The 19,172-nt window shown below is 41.6% G+C and overlaps 1 protein-coding gene across 6 annotated transcripts in view; it reads right to left on the reverse strand.

Moving 5' to 3' along the window:
- The window catches only part of NFX1 (nuclear transcription factor, X-box binding 1), a 73,895-nt gene that overhangs the window by 46,808 nt on the left and 7,915 nt on the right, over positions 1-19,172 (reverse strand). For all 6 annotated transcript variants that reach the window (XR_014817756.1, XR_014817757.1, XM_084979831.1 and 3 more), the window contains exons 3-6: positions 9,735-9,893; positions 7,215-7,292; positions 2,054-2,159; positions 15-86 (exon numbers count right to left, since the gene is read on the reverse strand). Coding sequence is in view for 4 of the 6 variants with exons in the window: in XM_084979831.1 (XP_084835957.1) it covers positions 15-86; positions 2,054-2,159; positions 7,215-7,292; positions 9,735-9,893 (415 nt within the window). In the remaining 2 variants the exon portion in view is untranslated. The remainder of the gene's footprint in view (positions 1-14; positions 87-2,053; positions 2,160-7,214; positions 7,293-9,734; positions 9,894-19,172) is intronic.

Here is a 19,172-nt window from a genome sequence, read left to right on the forward strand (position 1 = left end):
AATTCTAACTTTACCTGGTCCGTCCACATTCACACGTCTTAGTCATAAAGGCAGGACAGGGTGGGCAAGGTCCAGGATGGCACAGACTGAAAAAGAAAGGCTTCCATTAATAAACCATACCTATGTATCCAAACCTGAACAAAGCTGCCCCAACCAGGTCCCATTGTGAATATAGCAACAAATAAACTTACTGTGAAATGTTTTAGTATTCATCTAAAGTTGACTAAACTATTTAAACAAAGATACCAAAAATGTTTTTACATAGAAAGAATCAATAGTTGTTATCATCTTAGAATATTTAACCAGAAAGTAAAGCCCAAGTTGGCAGTTCCTCTTGTGGCTCAGCAGGTTAAGAACCTGACTAGTATCCATAAGGATGCAGGTTCGATCCTTGAAACCCCCTTGTTCAGTGGGTTAAGGATTTGGCACTACCATGAGCTGGGGTGTAGGTCACAGACATGGCTCAGATCTGGTGTTGTGGATGTGGCACAGGCTGGCAGCTGCAGCTCTGATGCGACCCATTGCCTGGAAATTTCTACATACCTCAGGTGGGGCCCTGAAAAGAACAACAAAAAAAAGGTCAATCAGAGCCAAGTGTAATTAATCAAGTGGGCAACAGAATTTGCTATAAAAACTAGGTGTGTCTATAAGGTGGCCTGGCTGCATTTTTTACGTGACTTCTAAATCAGTTAAAATAATTCTTAAACAAGCTTTAAGATCTGAAAACAATCCAGGAACATGTGCCCAGTCTTCTGAGGTGACCCATTCTGACGGAACCCACAGGGGACATAAGTTTAAGCATGTTTCTTTAAAGATGAGTATCATTATTCAATAGTTATGTTTCATATGATATAACTCAACCCTTTCAGGTGAACCATTTTCATGGCTACACATTTAAGTAACTTTAGACTGACAGATAAACTGCTGGTCTGATGTGGATGATTCCAGGCTACATCAAATAGCCCTGAGGCCTGGACGTCATTCCAGATTCTCACAAACTTTTACAGCGGTGGTTCTCGAAGATGGCTACACATTAGAATTACCTGGAAAACTTTCAAAACCACAAGTGCTCAGACCCACCCCAGAAGATTCTGATTCAGCTGCTCTGAGGAAGAGCCTAGGCACTGGTTTTTAAAATGTACCCTAAGTGACTGACCACCTGATCTGCATCACACTTGATGTTCTCTGGCAGTCATAGCAGGGGCCCAATTCTGCTGAAGGCTTTGGAAAGATTATTCATGCAGAGGATTAATTTCTTATTACTGAATTTACTTAAAATGCCAGCTAAGGGAAGGAAAAGTTTCAATAGATGAGCCCCTGGGTTCTGACCTATGCAAGCAGTCAACAGAAGAAGAGGGTCTGACTGCCCAGCAGATGGCAGACTGTGCTGTTTTATCCAGTCTGAACAGCCTCTCTCCACACTGGTATTCCCCAGCACTGCCCCCAAGTCTTGGTTACAAGACCTCTAGCCCAATCCCTGCTCCACGCAGTATAAGCCAGATAGCATTAGAAGCAAGTATAACACTCTGATGTCTGTTTTACTCTTAGATTTGGGTAACAAAGGCAAATGTTACCATTTTTTGACCAATTACCATGTGCCAGGCTCTATACCAAGGCTCTTAAGTGTGTTAATTTAATATTCATAGAATTCTACTCTGATCATTTCATTATTATCTTACAGTCCAGAGACTGAGGCTCAGAGAAGTACTTTGTCCAACAGCAAATAACTGTAAAGTAACAAATCCAGGAACTAAACCCTTGTCTGAAGTCAAAGCCTGTGGAAATTTATTTGTAACTGATCAACTAATTATGATCATGCCACTGCTCCCCTCATTTGTAAAATGGAGATGATAAATATTTACACACCAATGGGATGTTGTAAGGATTCAATGAGTCAACTCTGGCAGAGTACTTGGCACAAAGCAATTTCTCAGTAAATAATATCATACTGTCCTTCACCCAGTCCTGTTACATGCTAACCAGACAGGTGTACTTGAAGCCAAAGCAAAGTGTATTTACCAGGAACCCCCAGGGATCTAGTGTTCCAACTTACAGGTTACAGGAATGTGGGCAGTCCTGGCCAGGCTGTTTCTTTCTACAGACCTCACCACAACTATGAGGAATTTCATTTCTGCTCCATTCAGGGTTCTTTACCTTGCCTAAAACACATCAGATCAGAGAAAAGAGTCAATGGTATAAATGTCAACTGTATGAAATGACTTTAACGAAATAACACCATACAGCCAGATAGCATGAAACATCAGGGTGGTTTTCATTAGTTCAATAAACACATTATCCACATCCTAAAATAAAAAGTTGAATGTAATGCTATACTCATCAAAAGCTTTGCTGAATATGACCAATTCTATATTACATGGAAAAGACAAATTAAAAAGTTTTTTTTAGTTATAAAAGTGCCACTTCGACTGATAGACTTTTTGTGTTGTTATTGTTTTGTCTTTTTAGGGCCAGACTCTCAACATATGGAGGTTCCCAGGCCTACGCCAGAGCCACAGCAATGCGGGATCCAAGCCATGTCTGCAACCTACATCACAGCTCACGGCAATGCCAGATTCTTAACCCGCTGAGCGAGGCCAGGGATCGAACCCACACCCTCATGGTTCCTAGTCAGATTCGTTTCTGCTGCGCCACGATGGGAACTCCTCATGGGCACATTTCATCTAAGATTTAAAAAAAAACCTACGTGATAAGCCTTCTGTAAATGGGTCTTTGTATTAATATGGGAATAGCTACTATAAGGATCAGAAAGAGGGAATATGGGAAGAGAGCAATGGGGAACAGGCAGTAAGAGATGGAAAGAACGTAAGTTCCCCCACATAGTGGGAAATCTAAAGCTATAGTGTAGGCATAAAAGGGATTTAATTTTATAATTATTCAAAACCACTCCACAAATCTTTAGTAAGCCTTTCTAATGAACTTAGTGCATGGGCGGGAAGAGCAAAACCAAAGCATAGGACTCCTCCTTGCCCTTGAGGAATTCTTCCTCACTTGGGCAATTTACACCCTAAATGAAGCCTGTTCCCAGTCCTTGGCTTCTGCTTTTTCTCTCTTGCCTGCCTCTTTCAGAAATCTTATCCACGCTGCAAGGTTCAACACACCTAAATGCCAATGAGCCTCAAATCGACATTTTCTATATTTCCCTGAATCTTCAGTTACAGTCCTTTATGTTCGACCATCTGATCAACATCTGTGATTGTGATTTCGGTCGCCTCAAATTGCCTATATCTATGTCAATTTATACCTTCCCTCTTAAACAATGCCTTCTTCAGGGTTCCCTATTTCTGTTAGTGACATCATCACTGTCAGAGCCACACAAGCTGAAAGACTGGTCATCCTCCTTTTTCTTTCTATATTCTATTTAATCTGGAGTTCCCTTCATGGCTCAGTGGTTAACGAACCCAATTAGTAACCATGAGGTTGCAGGTTCAATTCCTGGCCTTGCTCAGTGGGTTAAGGATCTGGTGTTGCCGTGAGCTGTGGTGTAGGTCACAGATGTGGCTTGGATCCCACGTTGCTGTGGCTGTAGTGTAGGCTGGCAGCTGTAGCTCCGATTCGACCCCCAGCCTCAGAACCTCCATATGCTGTGGGTGTGGCCCTAAAAAGACAAAAGACAAAAACAAAACAAAACAAAAAGTATTTAATCTTGCCAATTTTCTTCCATTGTGTATCTCACACCTCCCCTCCCCTCTACTCCTGTCCTGCTCCCGCCTCTCTACTGGCCAGAACCTCATCTCTAGACTATTAGAAAAGCTTCTCTGCCTCTGTGTTTTCTTGCTCCAATACGGTGTTCTGGTTTTCTCCCACCACCTTTCAATGCTTTCACCTCCTTTCCCCAATTGTAAATGATGTTTTTTTTCCCTTCATCTTCCAAGGTTCTGCATAAGATCCCTTTTCACTCATTACCCTTTCATCTATTAGCATCTTTTTTTTTTTTTTGGCTGCACCTGCAGCATGTGGAAGTTTCCGGGCCAGGGATCAAACCTGTGCCACAGCAGTGACCTGAACCGCTGCAGTGACAACACCGATTCTTAACCTACTAAGATAGAGAACTCCCTACTGGTATCTTTTCTATTGCTCTCAACTGAGTCTATCATCTCTAAATCCTGATCTTTCTTTCTTCTTCTTTTTTTTTTGCTTTTTAGGGCCACACCCATGGCACATGGAGGTCCCCAGGCTAGCGGGTCAAATTGGAGCTGTAGCTGCCAGCCTACACCACAGTCACAGCAATGAGGGGTTCAAGCTGAGTCTGCAACCCACAGCACAGCTTATGGCAATGCCGGATCCTTAACCCACTGAGCAAGGCCAGGGATCAAACCCGCAACCTCATGGTTCCTAGTTGGATTCGTTTCCGCTGTGCCACAACGGGAACTCCCCCTGATCTTTCTTTATATATTCCTAACTCCCTGCAGAACATCTCTCACTGGATGTCTTACTCCTCCAACTCAACATTTCTAAACTGAACTCACTGTCACCATCAAACCTGGCTCCCTTGACCTGCCCTCTTCTGTTCTTGCTACCACCATTTCTAAAAGCATAAAACTGGAGCTACATTTGGGTTCCTTTCTCACTATTAATTCCTATTTACCTTTGAAATTTTACCTAATCCCTTCCTTTCTGTCCAACTTTAAAACCCATTAGAGACTTTTACTCTTCTTCATCTGGATTATTATAAATCCCCAAAATGTTTAGATCCATAAGTACTCTACTAATTGCCTGCCACCAGACTAATCTTCATAAAGAATCACATCAATGGCCTCAGTGGCTTCCTCCACCTTAACAAATGAAGTCCCAACATCTAGGCCTGACATGAAGAAGTCAGCCCTGGAGTTCCTAATCATGGTGCAGCAGAAATAAATTCGACTAGGAACCATGAGGTTGTAGGTTCGATCCCTGACCTCGCTTAGTGGGTTAAGGATCCGGTGCTGCCATGAGCTGTGGTGTAGGTCCCAGACACGGCTTGGATCCCACGTTGCTGTAACTGTGGTGTAGGCTGGCAGCTGTAACTCTGATTTGACCCCTAGCCTGGGAATCTCCATATGCCGCAGGTGCGGCCCTAAAAACCAAAAAAAAAAAGAAGTCAGGCCTACCTTTCCAGTCATCTCCTACTTCTCTGCTTCATAGATCCTGAGTTCTATAACTGGATGACTCTCATTTCTCCCAACAGATCCTAAGCCTTCTTGGGATCCAAGTTTTCAAGCCCAGCTCAACTCTACCGTCTTCATGAAGACTTCCCTTAATCATCCAGCTAAAAGTCACACTCACCCTAAAGACCTCCCCAGACCCTGTACAGCATCAAGTTAATTGTGTCTTAACTCTTAGACTCTAAGTTCTGGGAAGTCAATGAATAGTCTCATTCCCCTCTGTGTATCATGGTATCTGATACATTAATAAGTACTCAATAAAGTATATTAAACCAAGGGTCTCCTTGAAGAGCAGGGTGGGGTAAATCGTCAGGTAATATAAGCCCATTATTTGCACCCCCACACCATTCTACCTCTCTCAGATCATCTTGACCTTCACCCCACATTCCTCTACCTTCTTAGGGTCTCATATCCAATTTATCAGTGAAGGCTTTAACAAGATTTTAAATTTCATTGTGGTGCTTTATGTTCAAAAATCCTTTTAAATAAAGTAATTAAGCCTCGGTGTTGGTCTTATTTGTCCAATTTTCAATTGATCTCTTGCTTTCTATCAAGCTGACTTCCAAGCAGTATATTCAAGAATATTCTTTCCTTCAACTAATACTAATTTAGTGTTTACTAAGACTCGGATTTCAGCAATAAGACATAAAATACCAGCAGATTCTGGAAAAAAGTGGCCAAAATGAGAGAGGAGATAAAAAAGGGGGAAACTTCTTTTGGAAGACGATGGTTGGGGTCAGATCTTGAATGATACAGGAGATGAAGATTTAAAGAAAAGGGGAAGAACATTGTAGATAGTTGAGTTCACAAAGAGATTGAGTCTAGAAGTTAAAGTGTTGATGATCAATGACTGACTCTTGGTGAAAGCTGGCAGTTATAACTGGAAAAAGAGAAATATGAGAAAATTAGAAAAATAAGGAGAGCAGGTAGAAAAGAAATAGAGCTAGAGGGATTTCAAGAAGTGAATGCTCAGGAGTTCCCATCGTGGTGCAGTGGAGACAAATATAACTAGGAACCATGAGGTTGTGGGTTTGATCCCCAGCTTCGCTCAGTGGGTTGAGGATCTGGCATTGCTGTGAGCTGTGGTGTAGGTCGCAGATGCAGCTCAGATCCCGAGCTACTGTGGTGTAGGCCAGCACCTGCAGCTCGGATTCAGCCCCTAGCCTGGGAATCTCCATGTGCCGCAGGTGCAGCCCTAAAAAGCAAAAAAAAAAAAAAAAAAAAAAAAGTGAATACTCAAAAACATTAAGGACAAAAAGGTTAAGAATTTATAAATTAGCATTGCATTTGGTCAGGAAGGGGTCACTGATGACTTCTAAATACAGTTTCAGTGACATAATGAGGACAGAAATAAAAATACAATGGTCCAAGAAGGGAGACAAATGATTAAGAAACAAAATCTGAAAAATCAATTGCCAAATGGTCAAGGTTAGCCATTACAAGATAGGAATGAAAGGGGGAAACAAAAATACATGCAGGAAAATAGGTTAGCAACAGATAATGAGCATCTGGATCACAGAAAGTTTTTTTCCTAACACATGAAAGAACTAAACTACTTAAAAACAGGAAGAAGCATTCCATAAAGGGATAGGGCGTAAGGATAGCGTTTGTAATGCTGATTTATAGAAAATCTCTTTTTGTTGTAAAAGACCAATGACTGATTTCTTGGATTAAAATAAAGTATACTTCATACTTCACCACACTCTTTACTCATGTTGCTCAAATCTGGAATTTCAAAGCTGTTACACTTAAGGGTAAGAAGAAGCCCATGTCTGTACCACCTCTGCCATCCAATCAGCTCTGATCTAAAGCTAAGACCAAGGAGTCCTGGTGGGTCATGATGAGAAGGCCCATCTCCAGAACAGTCTTCCAAGAGCACAAAGGCCTGTGACTCAAGGTGTGTGATACACTACATGCATATGATGTCATGAAAACTGTTGTAGCTTTGAAGTCTTATTACTAACTTCTAAAACATGGCCAACATACATCCTGTGCTGGGAACTGAGATACAATGTGGAAGAGACTCCGCTGTATGCAAAAAAAAAAACTCACCACAGAAACAAGCATAGGTATTAGGAACATGTGCAGAAACATTTTGACATGCAGGGCACCTCCAACCACTCTGGCCATCTGTCAAGAAAAATGAGAGGAAATAAATGTAATTCCCCTAAAAGAGCATGTGTAATTTTTTTTTTTTTTTGTCTTTTGTCTTTTTAGGGCCATACCCAAGGCATATGGAGGGTCCCAAGCTAGCAGTCGAATTGGAGCTGTAGCCACTGGCCTAAGCCACAGCCACAGCCACACAGGATCTGAGGTGTATCTGCGACCTACACCCAGCTCATAGCAATGCCAGATCCTTAACCGACTGAGCAAGGCCAGGGATTGAACCTGCGTCCTCATGGACACTAGTCAGGTTCGTTAACCACTGAGCTACAATGGGAACTCCTGAGCACACATAATTTTTAAAAATTTAAATCTATAGGAAGCCATAAAGAAAAAAACAGGCTCATAATACTGAATGCTTTGCTTAAATATTGCATTTAGGCTTATACTTATAAGGACTTCAGATATCATAAATAAAGTGGGTATCCATTTTATTAAAAAATTTTTTTTAATTAAAAAATTTATTTTAGACCCTGGAGTGTGGAAATTCCCAGGTGAGGGATGAAACCTGGGCCATAGCAGTGACCCATGCCACTATTGTGACAATGCCGGATCCTTAACCCACTGAGCCACAAGAGAATTCCTGTTGGTTTTTTTTTAATTGAGATAAAATTAACATATAACATTGTATAAGTTTAAGGTACATAACTGTGTTGATTCGATACATTTATATATTACAATATGATTACCACCACAGTGTTAGTTAACACCTTCATCACTTCATATAATTAATATTTCATTTTTTGGAAGAATATTCTATTATTTTTAATATCAAAGTAAACATTTGAATCTTGGTTTGAAAAAAAAAAGTAGGGTAAAATATTTGAGTATATGCATGAAAACCCAGATGTCTTAAATTAGAAGAGCCAAAGTTCAGAAAGCATTTTATTAATAACATTTGCATTATACATAAATACTAGTATACTTTGTGCAACTAGAGATTCTCATACTAAGTGAAGTCAGAAAGAGAAAGACAAATATCATATGATATCACTTACATGTGGAATCTAAAATATAGCACAAATGAATCTAACTAAAAAATAGAAACAGACTCAAAGACACAGAGAACAGACTTGTGGTTGCCAAGTGGGTGGCGGTGGGAGTGGGAAACACTGAGAGTTTGGGGTTAGCAGATGCAAACTATTACATTTAGAATGGATAAGCAATGAGGTCCTACTGTACAGCACAGGGAAGTATATCCAATCTCCTGGGATAGACCATGATGGAAAGAACATAAAAAAAGAATGTGTATATACGTATAACAGAGTCACTTCGGTACAGCAGAGATTGGCACAACACTGTAAATCAATCATACTTTAAGAAAACAAAAAATTCAAATACTAGTATACTTGGGAAAAGCCCACAAAATACTATAGAGAAGACCTGTTAAAGTAAAAGCAACTTCAACATCCTAAGGGTAAATTAATCAATTGCTTTACAAATTTTCTGAAGCAAACTAAACAAGAAATGTTTTCTAATGAATAAGCTACAAGGATATATAGTACAATACAGAGAATATAGTCAGTATTTTATTGATTGATTGATTGATTGATTGCTTTTTAGGGCTGCACCCAAGGCATATGGAAGTTCCCAGGCTAGGGGTTGAAACTGAGCTACAGCTGCTGGCCTACACCACAGCCACCGCAACAGAAGATCTGAGCCGCCTCTGTGACCTACACCACAGCTCATGGCAACGCCGGATCCTTAACCCACTGAGCAAGGCCAGGGATCAAACCCGCAACCTCATGGATCCTAGTCTGGTTGGTTAACCACTGACTCACACAGGGAACTCCTAGTCAATATTTTATAATAACAATAAATGGAATATAACCTTTAAAAATTGTGAATCGCTATGCTGTACACTTGAAACTTACAGGAGACTGTAAGTCAACTATACTTCAATTTAAAAAAAACTGTAGAAAAACTGACAGAACACTGTAAACCAGCTAGAATGGAAAAAATAAGTTATTATAAAATAAAAAATAAAATAAAATACCCCCCACCAAAAAAACTGTTTTCTATAACTGCCACTTAGGTAAAAGCTACCATTTTCAGTCGAACTAACTCTGGAGGTTCAGTGGGTTAAGGATCCAGCGTTGTCACTGCTGTGCCTCTGGTTACATCTGTGGCATGGGTTTGAATCCTGGCTTAAGAACTTCTGCATGTCGTGGGCACGGCCAAAAAAAAAAAAGTGACTGACCCTGTTGTACCCTACATATATTTTAGTTTATGTTTAGCTGGTTTAAGATTTATAGCTTAATAATGGTCATCTGAAACATGTGATCAAGGCAACATACATTCCCTGCAGGTAAAATACTCAGGAGGAATTAAGTGGTATTTTTAAAGCTAAGTTTAATACCTGAAGATATCACATGGGTGAGAATAACTACTAAGAAAGAAATGACTGACCTGCTTGAGACGCTGGAGACCTTGCCCATTTCTTTATGCAGTTCAAATGAAACACATGGTAACAACTCTGACAACTCCACACAGGGGCTGTGACACGAACCAATTCACAGCACACCATGCACTCATATTTTTCTGTAGTCAGCTGTTCAATTAGAGAACCTGTTTAAAAAAACAAACAGATAAATGCAGAAAAACATTCCTTACTTTAGTCAACCAAGGATCAGCAAGGCATTTGAGAGAAGAATTCAAATGCAGAGGAATGCAGAGGTTTTAAGGGATGCCTAATTCTGCGTCAGGTGGCTATTGAGAGTTTGAGACCAGGAAGGGGCAAGAATATGCCGAGGTAGAGGATTTAAGAAGCAGACATTAAGGTAGGGATTTTCACAATTGAGGAAATGTTCCCAAGAAACTGCCCAGGATCCGACCAGAGTAGCCAAATGCCCCTAACACATAGCTTGAGCATTCAGAGGGGCAGCGTACTATAGCACCTTGCCTTGCCCTGTCTGAAGCTACCACATCTATGGATTCAGGCTAGGGAGGGGCTTGCAAAGCTGCAGTGGTCAGGTACAAGAAACCTAAACCTGGACAGGATCCAAAAATCCAAGGTGGAGAGACGGTTCTAGTAGATGCCCTGAAAAGTCTTTAGTTGACAGACCCACCAAAGACAGCAGTGACAATGCTGGATCCTCAACCACTAGGCCACCAGGGAACTCTGAAAGCTAACATTTTAATCAGTTCATAATATTAGCTTCCTAAGATTACTTTGTTTGTCCAGTTCAATGTCAAAAGAAATAAAGAACACCAAAACTGTAATCTCTACGAGGCAGGACCAGTGTATGTGCCTTGCTCACTATAGTATTTCTAGTCCCTGGCATATATTAGGCGCTCAGTATTATTTATCAAATGAATGGATGAAGGAATAAATGAGGATCATCTAGCCTGTTCCATAGTCTCTCTTCTTAGAAAGTTTTAGACTTTGGTTAAATTTCTGGGATAGCTTTTTTGCTCTGGGGAAAGCCTGGAATAAAGACAATCTGAGTGGCTAATTAAAGGGAAATCTACCTGCTTTAGACATAGATGAGCACATCTTAAACTGAATTCATTATAAAAACAGAAGAATCAGACTTAGATTCTTCCTTTTTTGTTGTTGTTTTTATTTTTTTTTTTTAGGGCTGCACCCGTGGCATGTGGAAGTTCCCAGGCTAGTGGTCAAATCAGAGCTGCAGCTGCTGGCCTACACTACAGCCACAGCAATGTCAGATCCGAGCTGTGTCTGTGACCTATACCAAAGCTCATGGCCATGCTGAATCCTTAACCCACTGATAGAGGTTCTTATCCGAGTCCTCATGGATACTAGTCAGCTTTGTTACCACTGAGCCATAAAGGGAACTCCCTTTCTTGAAAGTAGGGATACCCTACCCTGCATAGGTTAACATTTCTGAATAAAAGTTAATTATACCAGTTACCTTGCTACACGTGGAAGATTCTGCAGGGGTAAGTGAGGGAAGAGAGAGCTCATTATACAGTAAGATTAAGTTTGAGCTATCTATATAAGAGGCTGATGGAAGCAGAGGAATTGTCTGTGAGAATTATACTTGCAGTGAATTTTATAGAAAATGCCTGTTGGCCATTCCAAAATAGAAGTAAGTTAGAAGCAAAGGACACAGAAAGATAAGTGAACTAAAGGACACAGAAAGGCAAGTGAACTATGGGACACACCCGAGAATACTAAAATTGACTATTGTTTTGATTTTTACCCTGAAGACTGTCTTTATTTTACTGTTTCTTATTCATTAAGTTTATTGCTTGTTAATAAATAATTATTGTGGAAGTTCCCTTCGTGGCTCACCAGTTAACAAAACCAACTATGATCCATGAGGATGCAGGTTTGATCTCTGGCCTTGCTTAGTGGGTTAAGGATCCGGCATCGCTGTGAGCTGTGGTGTAAGTTGCAGGCGAGGCTCGGATCCTGCACTGCTGCAGCTGTAGCTCCAATTCAACCCCTAGCCTGGGAATCTCCATATGACATGGGTGCGGCTCTAAAAAGCAAACAAATAAATAATTATTGTGATGTTTCTAAGTCCAGTCACAGTGAAATTTGACCACCAGGATGCACACATATTTAGTTACATGGTGACAGGTGTCAACTTTAAACAGCCTACAAATTATTGCTAAACCCATTCCAAAGGCCATCTCTCTCATTCCATGTTCAATATGTCGGCAAATCCTGCTTGCTCTACCTTTGAGATATATTCAGAATCCCACCTCTGCTGCTAACACTCTGGTCTAAGCCACTATTTACTCACCTGTTATTACTACAATCACCTCCTAAATGGTCTTCCTACTTCTGCCCTTGCCCACTTCAGTCTATTCTCACCACAGCAGCCAGAGGGAGCCCGTCAAAATGTAAATGAGATGACGCACTCTTCTGCTCAGAACTTGCCAATGGTTCCTACATCACATGCCTGTGAAAGCCTTACAAAGGCTTTGTCACCGCCTGGTCCTCACCTGTGATTCCTCTTTCCTTAGGTTACTACTCCAGGATGACAATGGCCTCCTTTCTAGCCCTAAACTGGCAGGCAGATTCCTAAGGATAACTGATATACTAACAGATAATGGATATCAGTATATGTATAACTGATTTACTTTGCTGTACACCTAAAATGAACACAACTTTGTAAGACAACTATACTCCAATAAAATGTAATAAAAAATAAAACAAAACTCCAAACAACCAAAAGCAACTGTGATTTGAAAAATCCAAATGTAAAAAGACATTTTTGAAGCAAACGAGGAAATTCAATTGTGGACTGAGCAGATCTAGATGATTTCAAGGAATTATCACTAATTTTGATAAGCATAATAATGGCAACATGATTATGTAAGAAAATGGCCATGTTTAAAAATAGATATACACTGGAATTTCCATGTGGCTCAGCAGTAATGAACCCAACTAGTATCCATGAGGACGCAGGTTTGATCCCTGGCCTTGCTCAGTGGGTTAAGGATCCAGCATTGCTGTGAGGTGTCGCAGACATGGCTTGGATCCTGTGTGGCTGTGGCTGTGGTGTAGGCCAGCAGCTATGTTCCAATTCCACCCCTAACCTGGGAACTTCCCTATGTCGTGGGTGCAGCCCTAAAAAGAAAAGAAAAAAATAGATGTATACTAAAAAGCATATGAAAGTGAAATAAACTGATATCTGGAATTTACTTTAAAATATATCAGCAAAAAAAAAAAGAATAAATAAAACAAATGGGAGATTGTTTAAATATTAATGTATATCTATGGCACATTACATATTAACTTAAAATAACGTTTTCAGAGTTCTTGTCGTGGCTCACCAGTAACGAATCTAATATCCATAAGGATGTGGGTTCAATTCCTGGCCTCACTTGGTGGGTTAAGGATCTGGCATTGCTGTGAGCTGTGGTGTAAGCTGCAGATGCAGCTCAGATCCCATGTTGCTGTGGCTGTGGTATAAGCCAGCAGCTGCAGCTTCAATTTGACCCCTAGCCTGGGCACTTCCACATGCCTCAGGTGTGGCCCTAAAAAGACAAAAATAAATAAAATAAAATAAGGTTTTCAGAGTTCCCATTGAGGCTCAGCAGGTTAAGAACCTGACATAGTATCTGTGAGGATGTGGTTTCAAGCCCTGGCCTCACCTAGCTCAGTGGGTTAAGAATCCAGGATTGCCGAAAGCTGTGGCATAGGTCACAGACGCAGCTCACATCGGTGTTACTGTAGCTGTGGTGCAGACTGCAGCTGCTGCTTTGATTCAACCCCTAGCCCCTGAATTTCAATATGCCACAGGTGCAGCCTTGAAAAGGAAAAAAAAAAGGGTTTTCAAAGATTGAGTAGGAAACCATTACATTATCATAAACAAAAAGGATAAAAATTTAAAAATAATTTATATCATTTCAACTATGTAAAACTGAGCATTGACAAATTCTTGGAGTTCCCGTTGTGGCTCAGTGGTTAACGAATCTGACTAGGAACCATGAGATTTCGGGTTTGATCCCTGGCTTTGCTCAGTGGGTTAAGGATCCAGCGTTGCCGTGAGCTGTGGTATAGGTTGCAGATGCGGCTCAGATCCCACATTGCTGTGGTAGGCTAGCGGGTACAGCTCCGATTAGACCCCTAGCCTGGGAATCCCCTTATGCCACAGAGGCAGCCCTAGAAAATGCAAAAAGACAAAAAAAAAAAAAAAAAAGAAAAAGAAAAATTCTCTAACAATAAAAAGTTAAAGCTGATTACATCTGGATGGTGGGAATAAAAGTTATTTACCTTAGCAAGTTTAGTAAGCTACGTTCTTGAAGGTAAAGCAGGTGTGTGTGTGTGTGTGTGTGTGTGTGTGTGTTGGCTGTGTCCATGGCATGTGAAAGTCCCCTGGCCAGGGATCAAAATGGAGCCACAGCAGCGATAATGCCAAATCCTTAAACGCTAGCCCACCAGGGAACACTATGGCAGCTGTTTTTTAAAAGCTTATACAACATAAGCATAGTCAACATATTCAAGATAGTCTTGCTGAATCTGAAGCATATGTCAGACGTCACATTCATTTATGTGAGTCTAAGGCTTGTGGCAGTGCTTATCGACTGGAAGTAAAGGATTACAAGTCAGCACAGCATAGAGGCAATAGCTGAAAGTATAGAACTGATGTAATCTCCCAATGAGATCTACCAAGTTAAGAGAGAGGGCTGAGATAAAGCCCCAGGAAACACCAACATTTAGGGTCGAGGTGGAGGAAGAGAAACATGAAGTCACAAGCAGCAACAAGTCAAGCAGAACAAGGAGGACCAGAAGTTTGAGGTACTAAAGGAGTCAAGGAAGTTATATTTCAGAAAAGATCCCTTTGTGTCAAACTCAAAGGGAAGTTCAGGATAATAAAGACTGTGTCATTCATGACCTTACCAGTAACTCTCTGAGTCAAGATGGTGATGCTGGCAGAAGACTGAGAAGTGAATCAAAACAGGGAAAAGGCACAGAGCAGATGACTCTTGATTAGACTGAATGGAAGGAAAGAAACATTCTTGGCAGGTCACATAACAGGGAATTTTTTCTTTTAAGAGAGCAGGACAGACTCGAGAAGAGCTTCAGGCTGAGAGCTTGGAGTGGTAGGTGTGAAAATGAAAAGGTTGGTAGAAGGCAATAAAGGCGCTCTCAGAATAAAAGAAAAGAAAGAACAGGCCCAGATGGCTCTGAGTTGTTTAGAGAGCAAAAGGTTGAGAAAATTATACCCTTTCTCAGTGAAACAGGAGGCAAGGAGGTCCGCTGAGGCTGAGAAATGAATGTTAGGAAGGTCTGAATAAGCGTGGAGAAGGTTTGGAGTAGTCTTTGGTGAAAATGGGAAGGATAGCTACCCAAGATCACATAAGGGGAAACTAGAGGTGATGAAAGCCACCTGAAGTTGGAGACCACTATTCAAAAATACTTACTGGGCATTTACTATGTGCCAGGCACTCTTTAGACACTAAGGATATACAATGAACAAACACAAAAATCTTCTGCCCTTAAGAAGTTTATTATCTTGTGGAGAAAGATAGCCAATAAGCAAATAAATAATAAGTAGCATCATCAAATAGTAATAAGTGCAACAGAGAAGGAAAAGAGAATGCTGGCAGTTGGGGAAGGATTATAGATTTAAACAGGGTGATCAGGAAGGCTTCTCATAGAAGGTGAGTGAATTTGCAGCAGCACCAAATCTGTACTGTTATACAATTTCCTGGAATGGCATTCTGTCACCCAGATGGGACAGATCAGCTCAACTGCAGCATCAGTCCAGGGCTGGGATTCTGCCAAATGTCTTGGTGAAAGGATACTACTTCGAACAACCTACGATAAGGCGTAGACTGAAGAGGGAATGAAGAAGGGTAGGAGACAGACAGAACTGGTGGTGGTGTGGAGGTGGAATGAATGTGAAGGTCATTGCAGTTGACAAGCTCAAAGAACCTGAGGATGGCATAACCCCTACGGATCGCTGAAGTCACCCACAACAACAGCAGAATTTACAGTAAATCAGTAGTTCTCAAACCTAAATGTGCATAAGAATCACCCAGAGGCTTGTTAAGAGACTTCTGGGCATGACTCCCAAAATTTCTGTTTGGTAAGTCTGAGGTGAGGCCCAGACTTGTTAGTGAATGTATTTCTAACAAGTTCCCTGGTATTGCTGACGGCTATTGGTCTGGGACTATACCTTGAGAACAACCGTGGTAGAGAAAAGAAACAGACTAAACACATTAATAAATGAGGACTGGCGTTGGGGAATTTGGAGGCTAACAGATGACAAAGATAAGGAAACATGGGAGGTGATGGAAATAAAAGGTCACGTAGGAAGTTCCTGCTGTGGCACTCGGGTAACTGAGGAGGCATGGATTTGATTTCACCCCCCCCCCCGCCCCCTCCTCCACACAGTGGGCTAAAGGATCTGGCATTGTCGCAGCTGTGGCTCAGATTCAATCCTTGGCCCAGGACGTCCATATGCTGCAAGTGTGGGCCTTTAAAAAACAAACAAACAAAAAAAAAAGGTCATTTAGAAGCTTTAAAAGAGTAGGAATTTTGATACAAAGGTAGAATAACAGTTTAGAAATGCCACTGGGAAAGGAATGTGCCCTTCCCATCTTTCAGAAATTAAGCTAAGAGAGATAAGGAAAAAAAGCAGGCTCTGTGAAGAAAATGGTGAATGGAGAGGTCATAGGGCGATTAAGAGCAGGAGCACAGCAGAAACCAATTAAGGATACAGGGGATTTTGTTACCAGAGGATGAGGAATCCAGACAGTATGGGAGGACCAGACAGTGCTACGTTCTCTCAGTACACAGTGAGAGGAAGCAAAGCCCCCTGATAGCCATGGAGACTTATATTTGGGGTGATCCTCTCTTTCCATTCTAATCAAGCTTTCATCTCCACTGCTCCACCAAAAGTGCTCTTATTAAGACTAATAACCTTCACATGGCCAAATCCAGCAGTCAATATGTAATTCTCCTTCTGCAGCAATAGCATTTAGAACAACTGATCACTCCCTCCTCATGGAATAATCTTTGGTATTTAGAACATTTCACTTCCTAATTCAGCTGCCACTCCTTCTCCATGTCCCTTACTGAATGCCCATCTTCCATCCAGGCCTAGGTAGGCTCCATCCTCAATCTTTTTTTCTCTAACTACACTCACACCTTAGGTGACCTCTAGTTCATTAAACACCATCTCCATACTGATAATTTCCAAATTTAAATCTCTAGACCAGATTTCATCCCTGAATTTCATATTCAACTCTCTATTTAAAATATCTGTTTGGGGAGTTCCCATTGAGGCACACAGGAAATGAACCCAACTAGTATCCACGAGGATGAGGGTCTGATCCCTGGCCTCACTCAGTGGGTCAGAAATCCAGCGCGGCCATGAGCTGTGGTGTAGGTCGCAGACACAGCTCAGATCCTGTGTTGCTGTGGCTGTGGTATAGGCTGGCAGCTGTAGCTCCAATCTGCCCCCTAGCTGGGAATTTCCATATGCCAAGAGTGCCGCCCTAAAAAGAAAAGAAAAAAGTCTATTTGGTAATCTAGTAGGCAACTCAAATCTAACAAATTTAACCAAATTCTTTATCTTTCCTGAATAAGGAGACAAGCAAAACATACGCAAAATACCTTTTTCAAGAAGGAAAGATTAAGAAATTGTCACAGGAGTTCCCATCGCGGCTCAGTGGCTAGCAAACCAACTAGCATCCATGAGGACTCGGGTTCGATCCCTGGCCTCAGTGGGTTAAGGATCTAGCGTTGCCGTGAGCTGCTGAGATCCCAAGTTGCTGTGGCTCTAGCGTAGGCCGGTGGCTACAGCTCTGATTGGACGCATAGCCTGGGAACTTGCATATGCTGTAGGTGTGGCCCTAAGAAGACAAAAAGACCAAAAAACAAACAAACAAAAAAAGAAATTGTCACAAATCAGAGGAGACTGAGACACGTGATAATTAAATGCAATGTGGTATCTTGGATTAGATCCTGAAGCAGAAAAAGGATATTAGTGGAAAAACTAGAATCAAATAAAGACTGAAGTTTAGTTAACAGCATAGTAGCAGTGTTAATTTCTTAGTTTTGACAAAAAAGATGAAAGCTTTCCATTAGAAGAAGCTGGGTGAAGGACACATGGGAATTCTCCATATAATCTTTGCAGCCTTTCTATAAATCTACAATTAATTATTCTAAGCTAAAGAGTTTGAATGACTAACATTACTCTCCTCTCCCAGGCATTTCCACTTTGATGTGTGGCAGTTCTAGTCTCTGCACCACTCAGACACAACACCCTGGCTTCATCCTCGACTCCTCTCATCCTCCTGCATCCAACAGCCAGTGTATCTGCAAACCCTGTCAGCTCTACCCTCCAAACACATCCAAAGTCTAACCAATTCTTACCTTTCCCACCACTACGACCTCAATCCAAGTCTCTATCAACCTGAATTACTGAAACGGCCATCTAAATCTTCCTTCGTTAGGGCCTATTCTCCATAGCAGGCTGGGCGATCATTTCATTTTTTATTTTTTTTGGTGGGGGGCCACACCTGTAGCACAGGCCGCACCTGGAAGTTCCCAGGCTAGGGGTCAAATCGGAGCTACAGCTGCTGGCCTATGCCACAGCCACAGCAATTCGGGATCCAAGCCGTGTCTGCAACCTACATCACAGCTCACGGCAATACCGGATCCTTAACCCATTGAGTGAGGCCAGGGATGGAACCCGTGCCCTCATGGATGCTAGTGGGATGCTTCCGCTGAGCCATCTTAAGCAGAACTAGCTCTAAGAGCTTCCCTTGAGCCAGCCCCTGTGATTTCCCTGACCTCCTCTCCTACCCACCTCTTCACTGCTTACAATGCCCTGAGCCCACCCCAATGCTATACTTGCCTCTCCTTCTGCCTGAAACTCTTCTCCAGAGGTACACTTCTGCACTTCCTTTTGGTCTCTTGTTCAAACATCTCCTCATCAAAGAGACCAACCTATGTAAACTGGTGCCCTTGGTACTTTGTCCTCTTCACCTACTTTCTTTTTAGCTATTATCACCACTTGACATTAAATATTTAAGTGCTTTCTGTCTTCCCCACCAAAATGTAACTCTCATTAGTGCTGTATTCCCAATACCTAGAACAGTGCTTGCACATAGCATTTACTCAATAAATATGAATGTTTTCCCAAGAAAATGCTGGATGTGAGGCCAAGAGAGATTTGTTAGGCAGAACTCTAGGATGGCCTCCAAGATTCCCACCCTCTGGTGCCTGTATAATCTCCCCCTGAGTATGGGTGGACTTGAGCTACTCAAGAGAGCCCTTTTAAAACAGTCTAGTGATCAGAGACAGAAAACAGAGAGATGTAAAGAATCTGGAGCAAATGCTTTCCTGTAGGTCTTAAACAAGCAAACTACCATGTTGGGAAGAGGGCCACATGGTAAAGAATTGTGGGAGAC

Source organism: Sus scrofa, chromosome 10 (assembly GCF_054392235.1).
Source record: "Sus scrofa isolate SSC_HxYL_T2T_F1_AM1 chromosome 10, Sscrofa_HxYL_maternal_Yorkshire_Landrace_v2.0, whole genome shotgun sequence".
Lineage (NCBI taxonomy): Eukaryota > Metazoa > Chordata > Mammalia > Artiodactyla > Suidae > Sus > Sus scrofa.